General features: G+C 37.4%; 1 protein-coding gene and 1 pseudogene across 2 annotated transcripts; both read right to left on the reverse strand.

Moving 5' to 3' along the window:
- LOC145591406 (NADP-dependent malic enzyme-like) lies at positions 1 to 9,361 on the reverse strand (annotated as a pseudogene). The gene is made up of 19 exons (XR_014102306.1): positions 9,094 to 9,361; positions 8,620 to 8,813; positions 7,949 to 8,069; positions 7,783 to 7,857; positions 7,238 to 7,390; positions 6,997 to 7,118; positions 3,370 to 3,443; positions 3,033 to 3,200; positions 2,862 to 2,945; positions 2,680 to 2,778; positions 2,312 to 2,359; positions 2,137 to 2,190; positions 1,925 to 2,023; positions 1,739 to 1,828; positions 1,388 to 1,465; positions 1,201 to 1,275; positions 1,029 to 1,119; positions 420 to 548; positions 1 to 331 (listed from the first exon to the last, which is right to left on the reverse strand). The product of XR_014102306.1 is annotated as an NADP-dependent malic enzyme-like (transcript).
- A 1,538-nt stretch (positions 9,362 to 10,899) lies between these two features.
- LOC145592999 (uncharacterized) lies at positions 10,900 to 20,120 on the reverse strand. Its single transcript, XM_081649513.1, has 10 exons — positions 19,886 to 20,120; positions 16,194 to 16,249; positions 16,034 to 16,111; positions 15,765 to 15,877; positions 15,613 to 15,678; positions 14,082 to 14,183; positions 13,420 to 13,981; positions 12,197 to 12,402; positions 11,673 to 11,836; positions 10,900 to 11,524 (listed from the first exon to the last, which is right to left on the reverse strand). The coding sequence occupies exons 1-10, from the start codon at positions 20,011 to 20,013 to the stop codon at positions 11,389 to 11,391; spliced, it is 1,611 nt and encodes a 536-aa protein (XP_081505639.1). The 5' UTR covers positions 20,014 to 20,120; the 3' UTR covers positions 10,900 to 11,388.
- Positions 20,121 to 20,937: the final 817 nt, after the last annotated feature.

Below are 20,937 nucleotides of genomic sequence, written 5' to 3' on the forward strand. Positions count from 1 at the left end.
TCATTGATAATTCCAAATTCAATATACTGGCTAGATTTTGTAGAAACTAATAGCAGATCCAGTAGATACAATACTCGTATAACACTGCATAGCACTATATATTGATCTGCAGACATTCAAGAAAGGAATGTATGCAGAAAATAAGCCGAAGTAGAATGTAAAGATTACAAAAGGATAACAAGACTAAGAAGCCCAAGTCACGGAAGATCCAAAACTGCAGGGAATTTCATATTCCTCATTCTTCAACGGTAATTTCTGTAATTAGGACTGTACATGCAGCTCTCAGCGTATTTTACCAGGTTTTCTGGCTGTGGAAGCCGACTAGCCAAACCTACACAAAATAACAGATGGATCGTCAGCGGACTGCAAGAAGATCCAAGTATTTCTTCATACATCAGACAGTAAAAGTAATGGCTCACCGAGTTCATAAGCCTTCTCTGCTACTTTGGCAGCAATATTAGCAGATATATTTCTAATGTCTTTGTATGGCGGATAGATAAGTCCCTTCGCTAAGTGCTCTTTTGTAACTTGTGCAGCCAATGCCTCAGCTGTATACAGATTGATAAAGAGTTACTTTTACTTATGCTTCGTCAAGAAGACGAGAAAGATAACAAAAATCATAGGATAAAATGGTTTCAATATGCTATTTACAAACATTTCTGAAAGGCCCAGTGAAAATATCTTCCAAAATAGGAAGAAGATGAGCTGATCAAAACTGGCCCTGTCCGACTCAGTCAGTGTTCACAGAATTTTCCTTCCTGGAAATGTCTGCTGGCCCAATTGATTGGACTTTTCTTGGGGAGTATGTTACCTACTTCAGCCCAACCTACCCGATTTTATCAATTTTCAGCAGTACTTTCCTGGCCAAAATGCAGCCCGGCCTAATTTTTTGGACCATGGAACAGTCCATGATCAGCTCTAGAAGAATAGTTGTAAGAAGAATTGCAGAGGCTATATGACTGTCTCAATCACATATTAAGAAATAAAAATTTGTAGTTAAACTTTTACAGTGTCAGTGGGGCACTTACAGGCAGCCAAAAGCATGTCATCATGAACACGAATTGCACCGCACATTATCAGACCCAAACCAAAACCAGGGAATATGTAAGCATTATTTGCCTGCAACATGACAATTAAAGGTTAACTTTCAATCTAGATAGAGAGGGTCCCTAAAAAAAAGGCAGTGGATGCAGGTTAGACCTGGCCAGGAACAAAAGTATGTCCTTCATATTCGACTGGATCAAATGGGCTTCCACTGGCAAATATTGCTTTGCCCTAAATCATTTCAAAGAATAAAGCCATGTTTATATCAGTTTCTTCTTGTAGAAAAGAAAGAATTAAAGGCGAGAACTAAGAATTGAAAAGGCATCCAAAAACAGTAACTTACCTTGCTCCATGTGTAGGCTTCCTCAGCAGTACATTCTGACTGTGATGTAGGATTTGATAGAGCAAGGATGAGAGGTTTCTGCACAGACAACCACATGAACACACCATGTTAAGCTTACAACTAGATCTAGCAAAACTACACCATCCCAGATTACTTGAAATTACATGACCCAAATTTGATCCAACTAAAATTTACCCAGTCTCAACCTGACCCGACTCAAAAATTAATGTCATAAGAAACCCGAAAATGATCTGACCCAAAGCCAAACTAAGTGAAACATCGCACAAATATGGCCCCAAACCCAAAACATCTAAACAAGAAGCAGGAACATAAATAATTATAGAATGGTACCGAATTGATAGATGACATGGCTTCAACCACCTCCTTAGTGAATGTCTTTCCCTTTCCAGAAGTACCTATCAACACAGTGGGTTTGATTACCTGAGAAATAAAGGACACAGAAGTAAGTATAAAACTTTAGTCACAAGAAAATCTCTTATTGATGAAATGCCTTTTTAGTAGCCCATTCTCATTCACCTGTACTGCTTCTAAAAGAGTTGTAACAGGTTTAGCCTCATGTGCCCAAGGGAGTTTGAAAGACTGAAGCGACTCCTTCCTAGAGCTAACAACAAGTCCCTGCCATCCAAATAGTAAATAAATACTGTAAGTCAAAGATATTAACAGTCAAGAATGATAAAGTAATGGCCTTTATCTGAAGTTTTAATAAGAATCAGAATGAGTGGATATACCTTGGAGTCTACAAGCCATATTTTCTTTCTCATTTCCTCAACAGGAGCATTTGTCTGTGCAAAAACCGCGGAGAAAAATAGTAAGGTGGGTTAAAAAAAAAAGGGAGTATAGATGAGAGCATGGTTGTAATGAATTTCCAGAAAAAAACAATGAATATTAAGACCAGTTTAATACCTTGTTTGACATCTCACGAGCTATAAGCTCAGCAATACCTGTTCCAGCCTTCAGATAACAAAAGTTTCAAGTGTCAGATAACAGAGCAGACAAAATAAGTAAAGGAACTATCTAAATTAGAAGGGATGAACGTGTATCCAGTTGAGACAAGGGGTGGGGAGAAGGTGCAAAAGGCAAGAGAGCTGCAGTAGCACAACCAGCATCATCTGAAGTTATTTGAAGAAGTGAAAGAATAAAGGATGATATATTGATATTGTTTCAATGTTTCTTTTTCCAGGAAGCAACTTTAGCAGTTTGGGCAACTTATAAATAATATTGCATATACTTGTACAATATATTTCTCAAAATAAGCTTGTTAAATTGCTCACTTCTCCAGCGCCCAAAAATAAGAATGTATGGTCAGCCAAGTTTCCTCCCAGTGGTTTCAAAGAGGCAATGAGCCCAGCGAGAACCACAGAGGCAGTACCCTGCACTCAAAACAAGGGTTTTTACATTAGTTGAAACTTCTAAAAGAAATCACACGATCTTAAGGCACAAGAACTTTCATCACCTGTATGTCGTCGTTGAAGACAAGGTGAGTTTTGCGGTATTTCTCCAGCAGTTCAAATGCATTATGGTTGGCAAAATCTTCAAACTGTATGAATGTCATAATCACAACAGAAATTTAGTTTATTGGGAAAACATGTTTATTGTAATTAGAGGCTCACAATTTGTGACTGACCTGTACGAGGATTTTCTCGCCATAGTTCTGCTTAACTGCAGACATAAATTCCTGAACAAACTCAGCGTATTCCTTCCCTGTAGCCCTATTTTGCTTCAGACCAATGTAAAATTCGTCGTTCAATAGCTTCTCATTATTTGTGCCAACATCAAGGGTTATAGGCAAGCACTGCAAAGGAAGAACATAATAAATCATACAGTTAGATCTGCGAGTAGGGGACTTATAGCATGCCTTTAGTATCCAGATAAACTAATAGTCAATGCAGATAACATGCTTCACATTCAGAAACCATAAAAATGATTACAATACTAGAACTTAATCAAAATCAATTGCTTACTGCTGAAGGGCGAACTCCACCAAGTGCTGTGTACAAGGAAAGTTTTCCAACAGGTATGCCCATTCCAACAAGTGCTGCTGAAGGGCGAACTCCACCAAGTGCTGCGAACTCCACCAACTCCGCCAGTGGGTTTCCCGCTGCCAGTCCCAAGCCTGGATAAAGGAGGAGGGTTACGGTAGGCCAGTGACAGCCAGTATAAAACTTCGTCACATCCCATGACATGAGCCAAACAGATATTTTCGTGGGGGCGTTCCCTACTCAGCGACGCGCTGCACTTCCTAGACCCGGGTGTAGTGATAAGTATGCAAGGGTTGCTAGGTCGTCGCCCAGAAGCGACGCGCCACATTGCCCGAGTGTGGTGTCAAATGAGCAAGGGCGGGCCATTGGGGCGTTCCCTACTGAGCGACGCGCTGCACTTCCCAGACCCGGGTGCAGTGATAAGTATGTAAGGGTTGCTAGGTCGTCGCCCAGAAGCGACGCGCCATATTGCCCAATTGTGGTGTCAAATAATCAAGGACTTGGAGTTGGGATCAGGAGGGAGCGTGGGAGAAAAGAATTTAGTTTGCGGATTGGTTCTTGGAATGTGGGGTCTCTTACGGGAAAATCAGCAGAATTGGTAGAAGTAATGAAAAGACGACGCGTGAACATCATGTGCCTCCAAGAGACAAGATGGACAGGAGAAGGAGCTCGAGGCTTGGTTTTGGGGTATAAGGTATGGTATGTTGGGCAAGAAACGAGCCACAGAACAAGGAATGGTGGAGCTAGGAACGGAGTTGGTGTGGTTCTCGATGAGAGGTTGGCAAAAGAGGTGATCGAGGTCTATCGGAAGAACGATAGGTTGATAAGGCTGAAGTTGCTATGTGGCAAGGAGATTGTGAATGTTATCAGTGCTTATGCTCCCCAAGTGGGTTTAGATGCTGAAGAGAAACGACAATTTTGGGAGGACCTAGACGAGGTGGTGCAGGGTGTCCACCACTCAGAGAAGTTATATATTGGAGGGGATCTAAATGGGCACGTTGGGGCGAGCCGAGATGGCTATGAGAGTGTCCATGGAGGCTTTGGGTATGGGCAGAGGGACGCCGGTGGTGAAGCTATTATGGATTTTGCCCAATCATATGATTTAATTTTGGCTAATACTTGGTTTAAGAAGAGGGATTCACACTTGATAACTTTTCGGAATGGAGCAAATGCAACTCAAATAGACTTCCTGCTCACAAGGAGCATAGATAGACAAAGTTGCATAAACTGTAAGGTTATCCCAGGGGAGAGTGTGGTCACCCAACACCGGCTATTGGTAATGACTATTCGTCTGAAAGAGAAGGCGAAGAAAAAAGTTAGACAAGAAGAACCAAGGATAAGATGGTGGACCCTAAGGGATGCAAAAGCTAAGGTTTTTACAGAAAAGGTAATTGAAGAAGCGGATTGGGATGGAGAGGTGGATCCGGACATGACCTGGTTACGAATGAAGAACTGTTTCCTAAGAGTGGCCAAAGAGGTCTTAGGGGAAGTAAGGGGAAGAACTTCGGTACAGAGAGATACTTCGTGGTGGAATGAAGAGGTGAAAGCAGTAATTAAGCAAAAAAGGGAATGCTATCAAGCATTAGGAAAATGTAGGAGTGATGAAACCTTTGCAGCGTATAAGGAGGCTAAGAGTAAGGCAAAGGCAGCTGTTCGCCAAGCAAAAGAAAAGGCATATCAGGAGGTTTATGAAAAGCTTGATTCCAAGGAGGGAGAAAGGATCATTTATAAGATGGCAAAGAGAAGACAAGAGGCAAGGAAGGATATTGGCATGGTGAAGTGTGTCAAAGATAAGAACCAAATGGTCCTAGTGCAAGAGGAGGGCATCAAGGACAGGTGGAAGGGGTACTTCGATGAATTATTTAATGGAAGTAATGGAGTTGTGATAGGAGATACCTCTATGAGTGATGAAGAAATCAACATGGAGTATGTGCGAAGGATTAGGAGAGTAGAGGTGGAGATTGCACTGAGGAAGATGAAACCTAAGAAGGCGGTTGGCCCTGATGGGGTACCGATAGAGGTGTGGAGGTGTTTGGGTAAGATTGGTATTGATTGGTTAACAAACCTTTTCAACAAGATATGGATGGCTACAAGGATCCCACAAGATTGGAGGAAGAGCACCTTGGTCCCGGTTTATAAAAACAAAGGAGACGCTCAAGATTGTTCTAACTATCGAGGAATTAAGCTTATGAGCCATACTATGAAGTTGTGGGAAAGGGTGATTGAACAAAGGTTGAGGGCATGCACAAGCATTTCAGATAACCAATTTGGTTTTATGCCTGGGAGATCTACTATGGAGGCAATCCATTTGATAAGACAAATGATGGAGTTTTATAGGGTAAAGAAGAAAGATCTTCATATGGTCTTTATTGATTTAGAGAAGGCATATGACAAGGTGCCAAGAGAGATACTTTGGTGGGCAATGTTGAAGAAAGGTATCCCACGAAGGTATGTAGACCTAGTTAAGGATATGTATCGGGATGTGTCAACAAATGTGAGGACATGCGGAGGGTTGACAAAAGATTTCCCTATTACAATCGGATTGCATCAAGGGTCTGCATTAAGCCCTTTTCTTTTTGCAACGGTTCTAGACGAATTAACTAGACCAATTCAAGATGAGGTTCCATGGTGTATGCTGTTCGCAGATGATATCGTTTTGGTGGATGAGACTAAGGATGGGGTTAATGTCAAGTTGGAGCAATGGAGGCAAAGGTTGGAATCTAGAGGGTTTAAGCTAAGTCGGAGTAAGACTGAATATTTGGTATGTCGTTTTGGCACTCAGAGGGGGACAAGCAATGAAGTGGTGAGTTTGGATGGAAAGGATTTGACCATGAGTGAATGTTTTAAGTACCTAGGGTCGATCATCCAGAAGAATGGTGACATTGATCAAGACGTGACCCACAGGATTAAGTCAGGGTGGCTTAAATGGAGAGCGGCCACGGGAGTGCTATGCGACCGCAGCATTCCCTTAAAGTTGAAGGGAAAATTCTACAGGACTGCCATAAGACCAGTGTTGCTCTATGGTACAGAATGTTGGGCTTCTAAGAAAGAGCATATTAAAAAGATGGAGGTTACGGAAATGCGCATGTTAAGGTGGATGTGTGGAAACACTTTAAGAGATAGAATCAGAAATGAGGTTATTCGCAAGAAAGTAGGTGTGGCGGGCATTGTAGATAAATTAAGGGAAAATCGTCTGCGTTGGTTTGGACATGTAAGACGGAGACCCGAGGGTGCACCGGTGCGAAGAGTGGAAGAGTGGGACCATGGAGGGATTAAACGAGGAAGAGGGAGACCAAAGATGACTTGGTTGGAAGGAGTGAGGAAGGATATGAAGTGCTTGGATTTACGTGAGGATGAAGTTTTGGATCGTAAGGGATGGAGGAGAAAGATTTATGTTGATGACTACACGGAATAATCAAATTTGGTTCATGTTAGCCGACCCCACTTTTGGGATTAAGGCTTTGATTGATTGATTGATTGATTGATTGATTTATGCCCATTCCCTAAACAAAGAAAGTTTGTCTTATCAATCATGAGTCTAACGGAGAAATCAAGGTAGAGTGGAGGGAAGTTAAACAGGAATGTCAGAGACTTAAAAAGGAAGCAGACTAAACATGCTCCATACCTGGCAACCAAGGTCTCCTAGTCCAAGGATACGCTCACCATCAGTAACCACGATAACTTGAATATTCTTTTCAGGCCAGTTCTTCAAAATCTCAAGAATTTTTCCCCTGAAACACAAAAAGACATGAAATTCCAACTTCTGAAAACATGGATACAAACCCGAGCATTCATTTTCTATCCAAAAAGCCAATAAGGGAAATCGATGAGAATGTTCCAGAAAACATACTTATCCTTCAAACTGATGAAAAGACCTTGAGGGCGTCTAAAGATACTTCCATACTTTTGGCAAGCCTCGCCAACAGTTGGAGTGTACACAAGTGGTAGCAAATTCTTCAACATGGTCAATAAGAAGCTTATAAAACAGTTTCTCATTCCTTTCCTGTAAAAAATACAGCATCGGCAGATCAGTATCATGCAACACGTACATCTCACTATAGCATTTTGCCAACTGATGCCTATCCAATATAACTTTTGAAATTATTATAGTATATTATATGATTTTCATCAAATTTAATCACTTATGAAATCAGTGGCTGTGAGGTCTGTCATTAGTTCAAAACTCCAAATTGTACAACATATACTGTCCTGTAAGCCATGATCATTACAATTGTAGCTCCCCAGCTCCAGAAAGTACACATATAATTCTCAAATTCACATCAGATTATTGGCTTATACTAATCTTAAGTAGAATCAGTACATGTAAAAATAACCTGAACTGACAAAAAAGCGCCAAACAGTAACAAATTTTGTAAATGTCAAACATAGATATACCTGAAGATCCATCATAGCAATGTATTTCTGCAAGGGAGCTTCATACTGTCTGAGGGTTGCCAAAAACTTCTTCGCCTGATGTTCAAAAAAGCGCGATTAAGAACTACTCTAAAGCGAAAAAAAGCTTAAACGAATTTGACATCCAAACAAGGTTTAGTAATTTAACCTGAAGCTCCTGAGACAGACATGCAGGTGGTAATAAACCACGCAAGTAGTGAGCATCTCTTTCTTTCTCTGTAAAAGCAAGCCCTTTGTTGTGATGGGGATCCCTCAGCAACGTATATCCACTGCAATAACAGTACTTGATTAATATACATGATCATGATAAATCTTTTCGTTTTTTTCGCAATCGAAAACATCCAAAGAGTTCCAACACATGCCTTAGGAAAATTTATGTTACAGTACATTTTTTTATCTAATACAGGTAAAATGCAGTAATGCAGAAGTCTTGACTTAAAGAACCTCCAAGAACTAGTTAATCCATAAATCTTTAAATTCAGGAAATAATTTCTCAACCTCCATTCCTTTATAATCAAGAAAATTCTTCATAATATATTATGACTAATCCATAATTTCCTTTTTTGATCTCACAATCAGACATAATATGAACATAACAAAGCAAAACACCAATTTCATAATTTTTTTTTTTACAGTAGTTACTTAGAATTTAACCATTCTACAACGTATAATGACGCATTTAAACCAACACGTAAAAGATCAGAATGCTACCATGACAAAATTACTAGAAACAAAAATAAGGACAATACAAGACCCGAGATCAAAACCCGTCTACATAACAAAATATAAAGAAGAAAGGATAATAAATGTAACAATCACCTAGCAACAGAGACTGTCCAAGGAGTGATATGTTGAGCCTCGGTGGCAGAATCCTCACCATACACATCCTTAACACCCCGACCAACACCGTTAGATCCTTGAGTCATCTCATCCAGTGCATTACCAGTACTCATAATTCCTCTAATAAACCTTTTCTCTCTCTCTCCTTTGACCTTCAAATTGACCAATAATCTCTGCAACAACAACAAAAAATGGCACAAAAACTAACAAACCCAGAAAATCAATGAAACCCAGAAAGATACAAATTGTTCCTTTTGTTGCAGAAAACGTGGGTTATTTTTATAAACAAATTTAGAAATGTGAACAAGGGTAGAATCAGAATTTTTTATTTTACAAAAAAAAAAAAAAAAAAAAAAAAAAAAGGTTTGATTTGTCTTAGGACTAAGATTTGATAAAGCTAAAACGTGGCTTAAAAAATTTGATTAAATAATTGTAAAAGTAAATGAGAATTACCAAAAAATGTGGTCTGTTTCTATTGAGTGACATCATTATTACAGTATTTTTGGGTAATTAGTAGAGGAATTTGATTTGGGTGATGCAAGAGGAAGGTGTTTACTGAGTAAAGTCAACTTTCTTTTATTGGAAAGTCAAAAGAGAGAGAAAAGTGTTTGTGAGAAATACGCGTATGTTGTTGGTGAACCATGACTAGACTGCACTTTTAATTATAAAATGGTGTGCTCATACTAGAAGTTGATGCTCATACTAGAAGTTTAGAGATTGTGAAATTCAAATATGTTCATACAATATGCCTAAATTTAGATGCTATATTTGTATAAATATTACTTAAATGAGAAAAGAATCAAATTACAATATAAATTTTTTTTTTTTGACACAATTACAATATAAATGTTAGAATCATAGCACTAATGTTACTTAAATTAATTTTGTATGTTGCATACTTGAATTGGACTTTACTAGTTAATTAAATAATCTACTTGTCAAAAAAAAAAAAAAAAATCTAGATTTACCAATTCATTTGATCCACTTAGATATGCATTTGTTAGATTGATGTCGTATAATTTTTATGAAATGAGTTTATCTGAGTTTCAAAATATATTTGTGACTATACTTTTGTATATCCAATCTGACCATGTCAATAATTTTAAAAGATGTGGGAATATAACAACCTTGCATTTGGATAGAATACATGACTAATACATTTACTCGCCTAAAAAAAAAATCCTAATTAAGATGCCATTCCATTTTCTTGCAAATACTTCCTAACGATTTCCAGAAAAAAAAACTCCCTAATTCATTGATTAGTGTAAATTAATACAAGGTGTTGTTAACGGGTGAGTTTGGGGTTAAAAGTTAAAACCTTAGGGGTTGATCAACATTTTAGACAATTAATAGAGTTAATTAAATACGGAGTATGGAGTACTAATCGACATTAAAGGAAATTTCATGAATAGATGTTTATCAACATTTTAGACAATTAATAGAGTTAATTAAATATGGAGTAGGGAGTACTAATCGACATTAAAGGAAATTTAATGAATCGATGTTTATCAACAAAATTAAAAAGCACCAACCGTGACTTTATGAGTCTAGGCATCATTTTTTTTTTTTTTTTGAAACCAAGCTGCGAATATCATTAAAGGATGTCAATTTCCGCCAAAGTAATCAAGCTTTGGGGAAAAAGAGCGAGGGAAACAAATTCATTACAATCTCTAGTATCCCATCTAGCAACATGATGGGCTAGAGTCTAGGCATCATAATTAAGGGTAATTTTGAAGCAAAATTTCCAAAAGTAAAATAAAAAAAAAAAAAAAAAAGAATCTGAATGATGGAGTATTTTTTTATTACACCAAAAAATACATTACGAGTAATAAACTAATCTTGTGAAGGAAAACGAGGACATAAAATGATATTGAATACGAAAGGCACGAGGAACTCAAATCCCTCGAGCCGCCCGTGGATCGCACCGTGCTACCAGCAAGGAGCCAAGGACGATGCTTGTTTGCCGCTATTACTGTCCTTGATTTCTCTAGCACGTTGCAGCAGCCTGTTAAACAATTACAGTACGATCGAAAGCCGAGGAGTTGATTAGCCACATTGCCAATTACTTGCATCCCATTATTCGCACAAAAAAGAGTCGACTAAAGTTATACAAGTACTTCCTTCGAGCTTTCAAGATCATACAATGTGTCTCAGCATATCTTTTCGAAATAGCAACTTAAATATTTAAAGCCATAAATGATTGAAAGAAAGCGAAGACAAACTTACAGAAAGATTGCAACTATTCAAGTACTCTTAATCTGCAAACAGAATTTTTGTATTGAATTTTATTCAATTCCCCAGTAAAATATTTCTGGTTATACGAAAGCTATATAACGATCTGGTATTACTCATCTTTATGACCATCATACAGGCGAAAAAAAACACTTCAGCAATCCCTAATAATCTCTGATTCTAGGACAGCTTCTTCTAAAGCCATCACACCGTCCTCTAAGGTTTCTTTGCTGTAGTTCATTCAGCATAAATGAAACCAACTTGCCCACATGATATATCGTTTGAGTTCTTACAAGCAACATACACAGCAAACAAAGCTACAAGAAAGAGCTACTCTATAGACTATAGTCTATACAATCTCATATGTACTTCTAGACGCCTGTCCTTCGCAGGAAAATCTATCGATAGCTTAGTCTCACTTGTTCGAATAGACACCTATTCTCCCAAACAAGACTATGACATGGGAGCAAATACAAATACAAGTACATATAACAGATTCAAGAAGCAATTATACTCTTATCGCATGTCATCTGCAACCTGAGAACTCCGAACTCCCCAGAAAGTTTTTGGCTTCAACTTCTTGTTTGTGGCAGTAAAGAGCCAACCCATGTGACTCTCACAGGTAGCACAGTTGGCAATGGTCCATCTATATCTGCAAAACATACATGAACAAAGAGCTTATATATTAATTATTGCTAAAGGAAATTACTTCCACTTCACTCCTATGGTACCACTCAAGCATAATAGCATACAAACCAAAACATATAATTTGGCAGAAGTACTAAAAATGAATAGCATACCCTGGAAACCAGCTGTATTCTTCTCTTGGTCGGCCAATCAGTGCCAAACCATTGGCTTTGTAAAGAGTCATTATCTCATGCACAAAGCCATTCGGGTTAACATATGCACCAAGAGGGCCTTCGTTAGACATCACCAGCATATCACTTCGCCTGGCAATTACAGTCTGTAACAAGGCAAGAAGAGGCAGAATCATATTAGTCAAGATATTACGCAATTTACTCATCATGACAAATACATCTTTTAGCACAATAAGTAAGAAACATCAAAAGCAAAGTGCATGGTATCGCTGCATTTTAGTTGCTGTAGTAATGGGTAAAAACGATAATGATGGTGGAGGTTCCTATCATCTGAATCAAGAACTTTAGGTACCCAGTGCCAGTCTCATTACAAACTATTAGCTAAGGCCTAAGGACACAGCTCCCTACCCTCAGTCCTTCCTTTTTCCTCCAACTAAAAGACGAAAAAGGTTGACAGAAAAAAAGAAAAAAAAAAAAGGCTGGAAATTTTAGTAATTCGATAATACCTGACAGTTTTTACACCTCACACGATCAAAACCTTCAAGAAGTTCGATTTCTCGACGTAATCTATAGGAGACTCCATTAATTTCTAGCAGCTCCTGTCTTGTAGACTCGGATATAGGAATTTTACTAGCAATGTAAAATGACAAGATATCAGGCTTTCTAACAAACCCATCCATACTAGGCGCTCCAACAACCTGCTTCCACATATCTGCAAAACAAACGGAAGCACCCTTGTAAGAAACTGCAATGCACCTTCAACATAGCCTACTAGATTTCCTCACCTTCACATCAAAACGCAAAGTCTCAAAAGTCGAAACTAAAATTTCAGAATGAATTGCCCTCATTATACTTCCATAAGAGCAGTGTTAAGTCATAGAAGCTAGCACTATTACACAAGTATGCATTTATGAACCTTTTATTTTAGTGGGAATGGAAACTGGTAGTTGACTCAGCCTAAAAGTCTGCCACAGTATCATAGAAAATATTTCACAGGAGTGAGGAACCATTTGATATTGGGTAATCATATTGAGAATGCCAGCACAAGGATCAGACCTTCGGGAAAATAAAATTGGGAATGGAAATTCATTCCCTTGCTACTTTTTTTTTTTTTATAAGCTTTATTTATAATGGGTACTAGTTCTCCCAAAATTTTCACACATTCCAATACCACCTTATAGTTATAGAAATTGAAGCTCAATACACAAAATTCATCACCCACAATCTTATAATAAGACTTGCAGTTGTAAAAAAGCATTCACAAATTACAACAGCTAGAAAAACAAAATTTCCTATATACTTTGCTATACCTACAGAGCATGACAGCCCTCACAGTGTCAACAAGAGATACGCTGAAGAACTACAGTTGTTATACCTACAGAGCATGACAGCCCTCACAGTGTCAACAAGAGATACGCTGAAGAACTACAGTTAAATGCATTACATAACCATCTTTCACGATGAAACAATATCAACGCACAGCCAAGGCTATTCATTCACCAAATATATGATCTAGGACAGAAATGTGCAGAAACTTTTTGCAGATTACAGACATCAGGATTTTGAGATTTTTAATTGAAGGAGAGGGAGTGCCACCAAATATATGGACAAAGACAGTAATGTACAGGAACTTTTTGCAGATTACAGCCTTTACAGGCATCAGGTTTTTGACTAAAGGAGAGAGAGAGAGAGAGAGAGAGAGAGAGAGAGAGAGAGAGAGAGAGAGTACCTGCTGCCTTTTGAGCAAGAGTGAAAGAGTCGTACATCTGGTAAACCCAGTATGGCAAAAATGCCCTGGGAACTGCACGGAACTGATTCAAATTGGCAGAAATTCCTCTCTTCCCCCATGCATCTCCTTTCTGAGGTAATTGGTTAACTACACCTTTGTTTGAAACTCCTGAGGTAGCATCTATTCTCCTTCGACACTTTGATTGTGATGAACCATCACTTGATTTAGATTGTCCAGAGTGAAGCTCTGATTCACAAACATATTTATCATCATCACTGCTTGTTGACTCATCAATCATATCATATGCACAGCAGGACTCAACAGCATTTTGATGCAATCTCATCTCTGAAATTGAAAGCTCATTCAGAAAACTTTCCTCCGACTCTGCATCAGAGCAATTGCTTTCAACTGCATCTCTATGTCTCTTAGCCTGATTATGAGATTTTGTAGCATCAGAAAAGCTCCGGCTACTAAGGTTCCTCAATGGCGGTAAGGTTCCAAATGCATCACGTGGGGTCCTCAAAGGCAAGTCTTCTTCAATGACCTCAATCTCTCCACAAGGCTAAAGAAACAAATTTATTTGTCAAATTAACCTCTCAAAGCGAGTTAAATAGCATGACAGTAGTGGCATTATGGTAATACAACGTTAGATTTGTTCTTACAGCTCCATCAGTATCGATCCAATGGCGTCTAACATGGAAACGCTGCTTTCCACGAGTAACTACGTTGACGGATCCATCCTCCAAACGACGATATTGTCGAATCTGAATCAGTGGTAACAAGATTTAGAATTAAGTAATTATGATCAATGTAGGCTACACATAGGGTACTAGATGTAACCTATTATATTTTTATACTGAGCATAGCCTCTCCAACTGATGACCACTGTCACATATCTAGCCATATCACATGTCTGGCCAAAACCTCTCATAGGAGTGTAATGGAGCCACAAGGGTTATAGCATGTAGGTATATTTTGCAAGTGAGAATAAACTCAAAAAATAACAGTCTACTCAGACATATATCTTTTGACAGAGTAAAATAAGAAATGGATACTAGTTGTAAGAACTTGAGCTAAATAGATAAAGAAACTATTACCCACATACAGATCAGCTCAAGTTTATCACGATTTGGGAAAAGTTTAACAGCAAAAAACTGCATTCAGGTTCAGGCTCACAAACTTTTTGTTCTGATTATTGTTGAAATATTATGAACCATATGACAACTTTCTCCTTGGCTAACTTGAAGTGAATGTCAATATATAACATACTAATTTCCACCATCATAGAAACAGGAAAAGTGTTTAATTCCAACACAAATTTAGTTATCTTTAACACTAAAATGCTTCAATATGAAATTTCCCAAATTAAATATGAAACAATCCACATCCATATTATTATAAGTTTTCTCATCACTGATCAGACACCAGCACACAATTTTAGTTATCTTAGAGGATTTAACTAGCCAACTACTCCTACTCCCTCCGCTCCATATAATTTTCCCACTTCCTGTAGCAACACTTGCCAAGGAAACAAGGAGAATATGTGATTGCAAGAGAGTATGGATTTAATGAGTCAAACAAGTGGGGTAAAAGAGGGTAGAAGGGAAAAAATCCTTTATAGAACAAGGATAATAAAGGCCACAATTTCAATTTAGTTCATTTCAATATTAAAGGCCGCTTCAAGATTGTGTGAATTAAATTTTGAACATTCTCAATTTCCCATATTACCCTTAATATTACATTTATACTTGTATAAGAACTTCAATAAAAAGACAACCATGGAATAGTGAAGATGCAAAAAATTTAAATGGCAAAAGATAGTATTTTTAAGTATATATCTTTAAAATGATCCGAAACCCAAAAGTGTCCCATTATTTAGGAGAAAAACAAGAAGAAGCATTTTCACAAAGTTTGTTATGTGAAAACACATGGGTTAGTAAAGCCAAGAATAAAGGAAGGGGGGGCACTAGTTTGAAACCTTTGAATAAGTAGTAACGCATTTATTTCGCAATGAAGAAGAAGCTTAAACTAATAAATGAAGTGCTAAAAGCGTAAATCTGTACATTCGTTAAAAAATCAGTGAGCATAATTGTAGTCAGTTTCATATGTAAAATTAAGACTAATATCTTATTCAGTTATTCACTCATGACAATATTCATGATATAAGCAGCTCTGCAAAATTAGAAATAATACCTCTGCAGTAGTCCCAACAGCTGAAAACCTTAACCTTCCAAAATCAAGGTCTCTAAAAACACGAACCTGAGCAATATAGCATAAATTGCTCAAAAAATCTTAAGTTAAGGACAAAATTCCTGACAAAGATGCATGGCAAGTAGTTTACGTACCACACCTATGGTATAAGGGGAGTCAATCTGACCCATTGCTCTTTCTACAGCTACTATAAAATTCGGCTGTATGATTCTTAAAGGAAGAGTTGCCTCTGGGAACAGTACTACACCTGGACAACATATGTTTAAGAGGGGGGAAAAAATCAATTCACCTTGTATCAAAAATCAAATATAAAAAATAAAGAGATTTAGAAAGATAAAGCAAGACTTCAATTGAGATATATTGCCATATTGGGACATAATTAAAGAATAATTGATACAAAAACCTTCAAGATAAAAAAGAGGGAGAGTCAAAATGGCGCCAGTATCAACAAAAGCTGTCCTGTGATGAGTGTCTTCCACCTCTGCAACAATATGCACAATCAGAGAATTTTATTTCACATAAACAAGAACTTACATAAGAGTATAAATGCTAATTATGCCTACCGCCCAAATAGGTATGCAATGACGCCAGACAAGTGTCAAATGTAAATTCACCCAACCTGCCATGAGCATAAACACTAGAGTAAGAGAAAGAACATTCAAAACAAGGAGTTAGAGGCTAAGAATTAAAAATAAAAGAAGTAATACTTCGTAGCTTTATAAGCTACACAAGTACACAACATATTGAATTTTTCTGATTTTTCATACTGGATGAACTATGATAGTAATCATTTCTGACTTTCAGCCATCAACAATTCCCTCTCACGCAGCAAGGCCAGCATACCAACACACACATACAAGGCCAAATAATAAAATACTACCTCCGTTTCATAATTTTTGCAACTTTGTAATAATTTATATCTCACAAAAAATACCCAAAGTTGCAAAAAATATGAAACGGAGGTAGTATATGAATTTGCAAGTACTGTTATTTTCACGCAAACTCAGGTGTAGAAGAATGAAGATTTCAGTCTGCATAGAAGTATGGGAAAATAAATTGCATCAAACCAGTGATAGATATCAACGGTCACTCTTTGTAAGTGCAACTGATTGATAATTCTTCAACTCCCTCTCACAAAGCAAGGCCAGCATACCACATCTGCCCCAAGGGAAAGAAAGAGAAGGAAGGGAAGGATATAAGAAAGAACAGGGCTTTCGGAAGACTATATAAACAACCATCAAGCCACATCAAAACTGCAGCATAAAAGAAAAGGTGGCCGAAGGAGAAACTCTCCAAATTTTACAGCAAAAAAGCACTCCACTCAGTTTGCAAATCCCAACCAAACAAAGGCTCAATTATAAGGTTCTTAATTTAGCATATTTCTCTTTGAGTTGAAAGATCTAGGATTTTGCCACTTGAACCAAAGATCTGGAGAACACGCTTGATTAGGGTGCCTCTCACAGCAATTTGGGAATTGACTTAGGCCAGAATCAATTGGAGTCCTTAAGGCCAGCTCACGAGTCAAATAAACCCATGAGTTGAGTTGGATATTTAAAGCATAGAAGGTTGCAAATGGCCAACATTTTAGATGATCTTAGTCATCTTACATGAGGCAGATCTAGGATCATTATGAGGCGGATCTCGGGATCTAGGATCATTAAATTGGTGGGGCACTAACTAATTCCCAATTTAATGAATGCCTCATTTTATTTTCTATTATTTTTTTATAAGTAACAAATTATTAAAAATGGTGGGGAGAGTGTCACCCAAACCTCTCATTAGATCCGCCTATACTCCCACCCACTAGTGGTGGCAGTAAGTAATGGTGATTTCACTTTTTAAACATCAAATTTTGAGCATTTTCAAAACATATTTGCACCTAATGGGTTCCCTAAGTACATAATAAGAAGATGCAAAATCAGAAAACCAAATAGGTACGGGAAACTACCGAATATGAAAGTGTGATGTGAACGTTGACCTACAAAGTGCTAGTCTTTTTTTTTTTCTTGATACTAGGCTAGCTGATTATCTAGTCTGGATCTTTATAAGGTATATTAGATAGGTTAAAACACATTCGGAAGCTTTAGGAATCTGAGTTAATTATGGGGAAAATTTATAGGTGCAGTCACTTGCATCATCCTTTCCCTTCCGTACTAGTCGAGTAAAAAATCTCAACACTTGAGAGACACTGGAGACTCCAACTCTGAGGAACTCTCCATTGGCAAGAGAACTATCACTTTCCTGATAAATCAAAAACTTATCTTTCTTTTTCGCCTTAAGGCACAGGCATGCCTATCTCATGGGTGGTTCAAGATCGACTGATGCCTCTATTTACTAGACCTAAAGGTAGTTTACTTACTCAAGAGAGTATGGAACAAAACAAGCAAGGATGCAGGAAACAATCATATTTCTTCAACTAACATCCAATTTGTCAAAGGGTGGTTTTTGTTGGGATGCAGCTATGCTTGGATTGCTTGCTAACACTTTCACTTTGACATTAACCTTTCAGCATCAGTCACTTTGATCTTCTGAAACCAAGCAATGATCCTAGTCCTATCCTTATATGTGACCTGCCATTTTACAGCATAGGCTCCATTACATAGTGTGATCACTAGCTTGGGTGTAGACCATTGTGTTTAACAAATCATAGACCATAAACAAGCTCAAAGATATTTATTATTTGTTCATGACAGTTGCCTAAGAAGTAAAAGCTTGTCTAAATGAATAACCTTGAGCTCCTCATAGTCTATCTATTACCACGATGCTACAATGCTCCTCCAAAACGGAGATGATTGTATCAAGCAAACCACAACCAAGGTAAAACAGTAAAACACAGAGGATCACCCTTTCATAGCAAACTACTTCTAGGTTTCCCACTGCAAAATAGAGAAACAACAAGCTGGTGAGACACAGCATGAGCCCAACCCCCAATGTCTTCGAAATCTTGTTTAAATGTTTCCAATTTACTAGCTTAGACTTTATTGAGATCTAAAATAAAATGGGCACTATTCTACCTCATCCCTTAGCATCCTCTGGCCTCTGCCACACTAAAAAATTGGGAGAATAGAGCTTCAATACAAAAGGAATAGTATTGAAGGGGAACTTTCCTAATAGTGCGGCAATGAAATTAAACGGACTGATTCCTTTACCTCAAGAGTGACCTACCTTACAAAAATGGGCTCTAAAATGCATATCTAATCGTAATAACCATCTATTTCTCATATATTCCAGGAAAACGATAAAAGAGGATAATTTGTAATTGTCACCAAATATTTCATAGCTAGTGGCTACCAAAGAAAACACCACCTTCTTAACTCAACGTGTTTCCAAATCCAATCCTGATCATCTTCATTCAATTGTATATTTGTTTTTAAAGATAGGGTGTCATTCCAAACCTTTTAACATAAGAGAATCACACATCCCCTATAAGAAAAGGTCTTATTGAAAGTGGGAATCACATCAGAAAAAACATGATTATCTTTAGCGACCTTATCATCCTCACTTACAAATTTGATATCATTTCACAGCTTTCTACCATAAATTATCTTAAAGAGGAACTTAAAAATAATGTCACATCCTCATCCCACTAAAGAAAATATTCCCTCAAACTTAACCGTTATTTTTCATCAATTCCACCAGTTTGCTCTTAAGTTTGACCCACTCCCTAATTAAGCTCCTCATCCCCCAAATCCTCACTCTCTACTTCTCTCGCTTATTAAATTCACTACTCTCCTTTATAACATATCTTCTCTTAACTTGAATATTTTAGGCGAGTTTCACGATACAACTCAACACAATATATCATATTACATCATTCATCAGTTCCATGTCCACACTCATTGAAAACTAAAAACCCAGTTTCATTCTCCTTAAGTTGCATACTAACTAGTAACTAATTTCTTTAATCTTTTAAGAGTTTTGACATTATTACGCAAACAGGTTTCAGCAATAACTCGACAAACATATCCTGTTCAGCATTGTCATGTCCTATCAAAATGTGGATTATTCAGCTAACTGGAATTCATAAAACCCTATAAGTTTAGCTAGTTTTCCAGACATTCGACAACTAAACTAATTGAGCACAAAAACCATACATAAACCCAAAAAGCGACAAAAATCAGCAATTAAACAAAGGTGAAATGATCAAAATCAAGGGCAAAACACCAATTTAAACATCAAAACAAAACAAATCAAATAAAGAAATCAAATTGAGTAGCAGCGAAAAAATTAATCAGATTGAAAATCGAAAAATTACATAGCATGATCATCATCGGAGTCCTCGGGTAAACCTTCGACTTCTTCAATCTGCAATTCTTCATCATCGAGCTCCCGAATTTGCTCAATTTGGTACCTTTCTCTCTCCAAAATGCTGTCTTCGTCCATTGAAATTAGGGTTTTGGAGCTTGAATTTGTGATTAATTTGGGAGTGAGGAAGAGTTATCTATATTGTAAGAGTATTTCTTTATTTATTTAGATAAGAAATCATAAAATCCTGAAGAAACCCAGATTTTGTAATTGAGAAAATCTTGGTTAATATGGCATATAAACGAGCTGCGTTTATATGAGGTTATACGCGTCATTTTGCCAATTATAGTAAGGGTAAAGTCGTCAACATGAAATTGTCACCTTAACTGAAAACTAGAGGCGTTTATTCTTTGCAATCTAATGTACGTTTAAAATTGTTTGACCCCATTCATAAGAATATTGACCCCGTTGTTCACCCCTTTTACTTCAGAGTAATTTCACCTTTCCAACATCAGCTCCTGTTAATGGAGTTATGGAGGTAGCAGTAACTTGGTGAAGAATTGATGCGAAATCTCTAGGTAATTGTTGAGGCGTCAAATTGTTGTACCGATTATAAAGAGTTGAAGAGGTGGAGGCAGAGGCGGCGATTACATTACCGATAATTGTAGTTGGAATTAACATGTTCTTAACGTGGATAGGAAGTAATATGCAGGGATTGGTTGGCAGAAAGAATGGATTTATTGGGGAGTACAAACCAGAAGCGCAAAATGTGCAGAATTGGAAATTTTTCTGAGGTATAAACCTTGCTATGCAACTTATGCTACATCATATTAACCTCTCTATAAACCATGCTCTATTCATGTCCCCGTCTTGTTCTAGAGCTTCTATCTTTGATCATTCCTTGGTTTTTCCTGCTAACCCTTTTGAGGATTCTAGGTGGGGTTTTCTTGAACATGATAGGTTAGTTTTTTTTTTTTTTTTTTTTTTTTGTCTAATTATTCACATTTAATTTGGTTTTAACTTTTTAAGTGTTAATTATGCTAAATTATGTTTGTTTCTTTT

Source organism: Chenopodium album, chromosome 18 (assembly GCF_948465745.1).
Source record: "Chenopodium album chromosome 18, dcCheAlbu1.1, whole genome shotgun sequence".
Classification (NCBI taxonomy): domain Eukaryota; kingdom Viridiplantae; phylum Streptophyta; class Magnoliopsida; order Caryophyllales; family Amaranthaceae; genus Chenopodium; species Chenopodium album.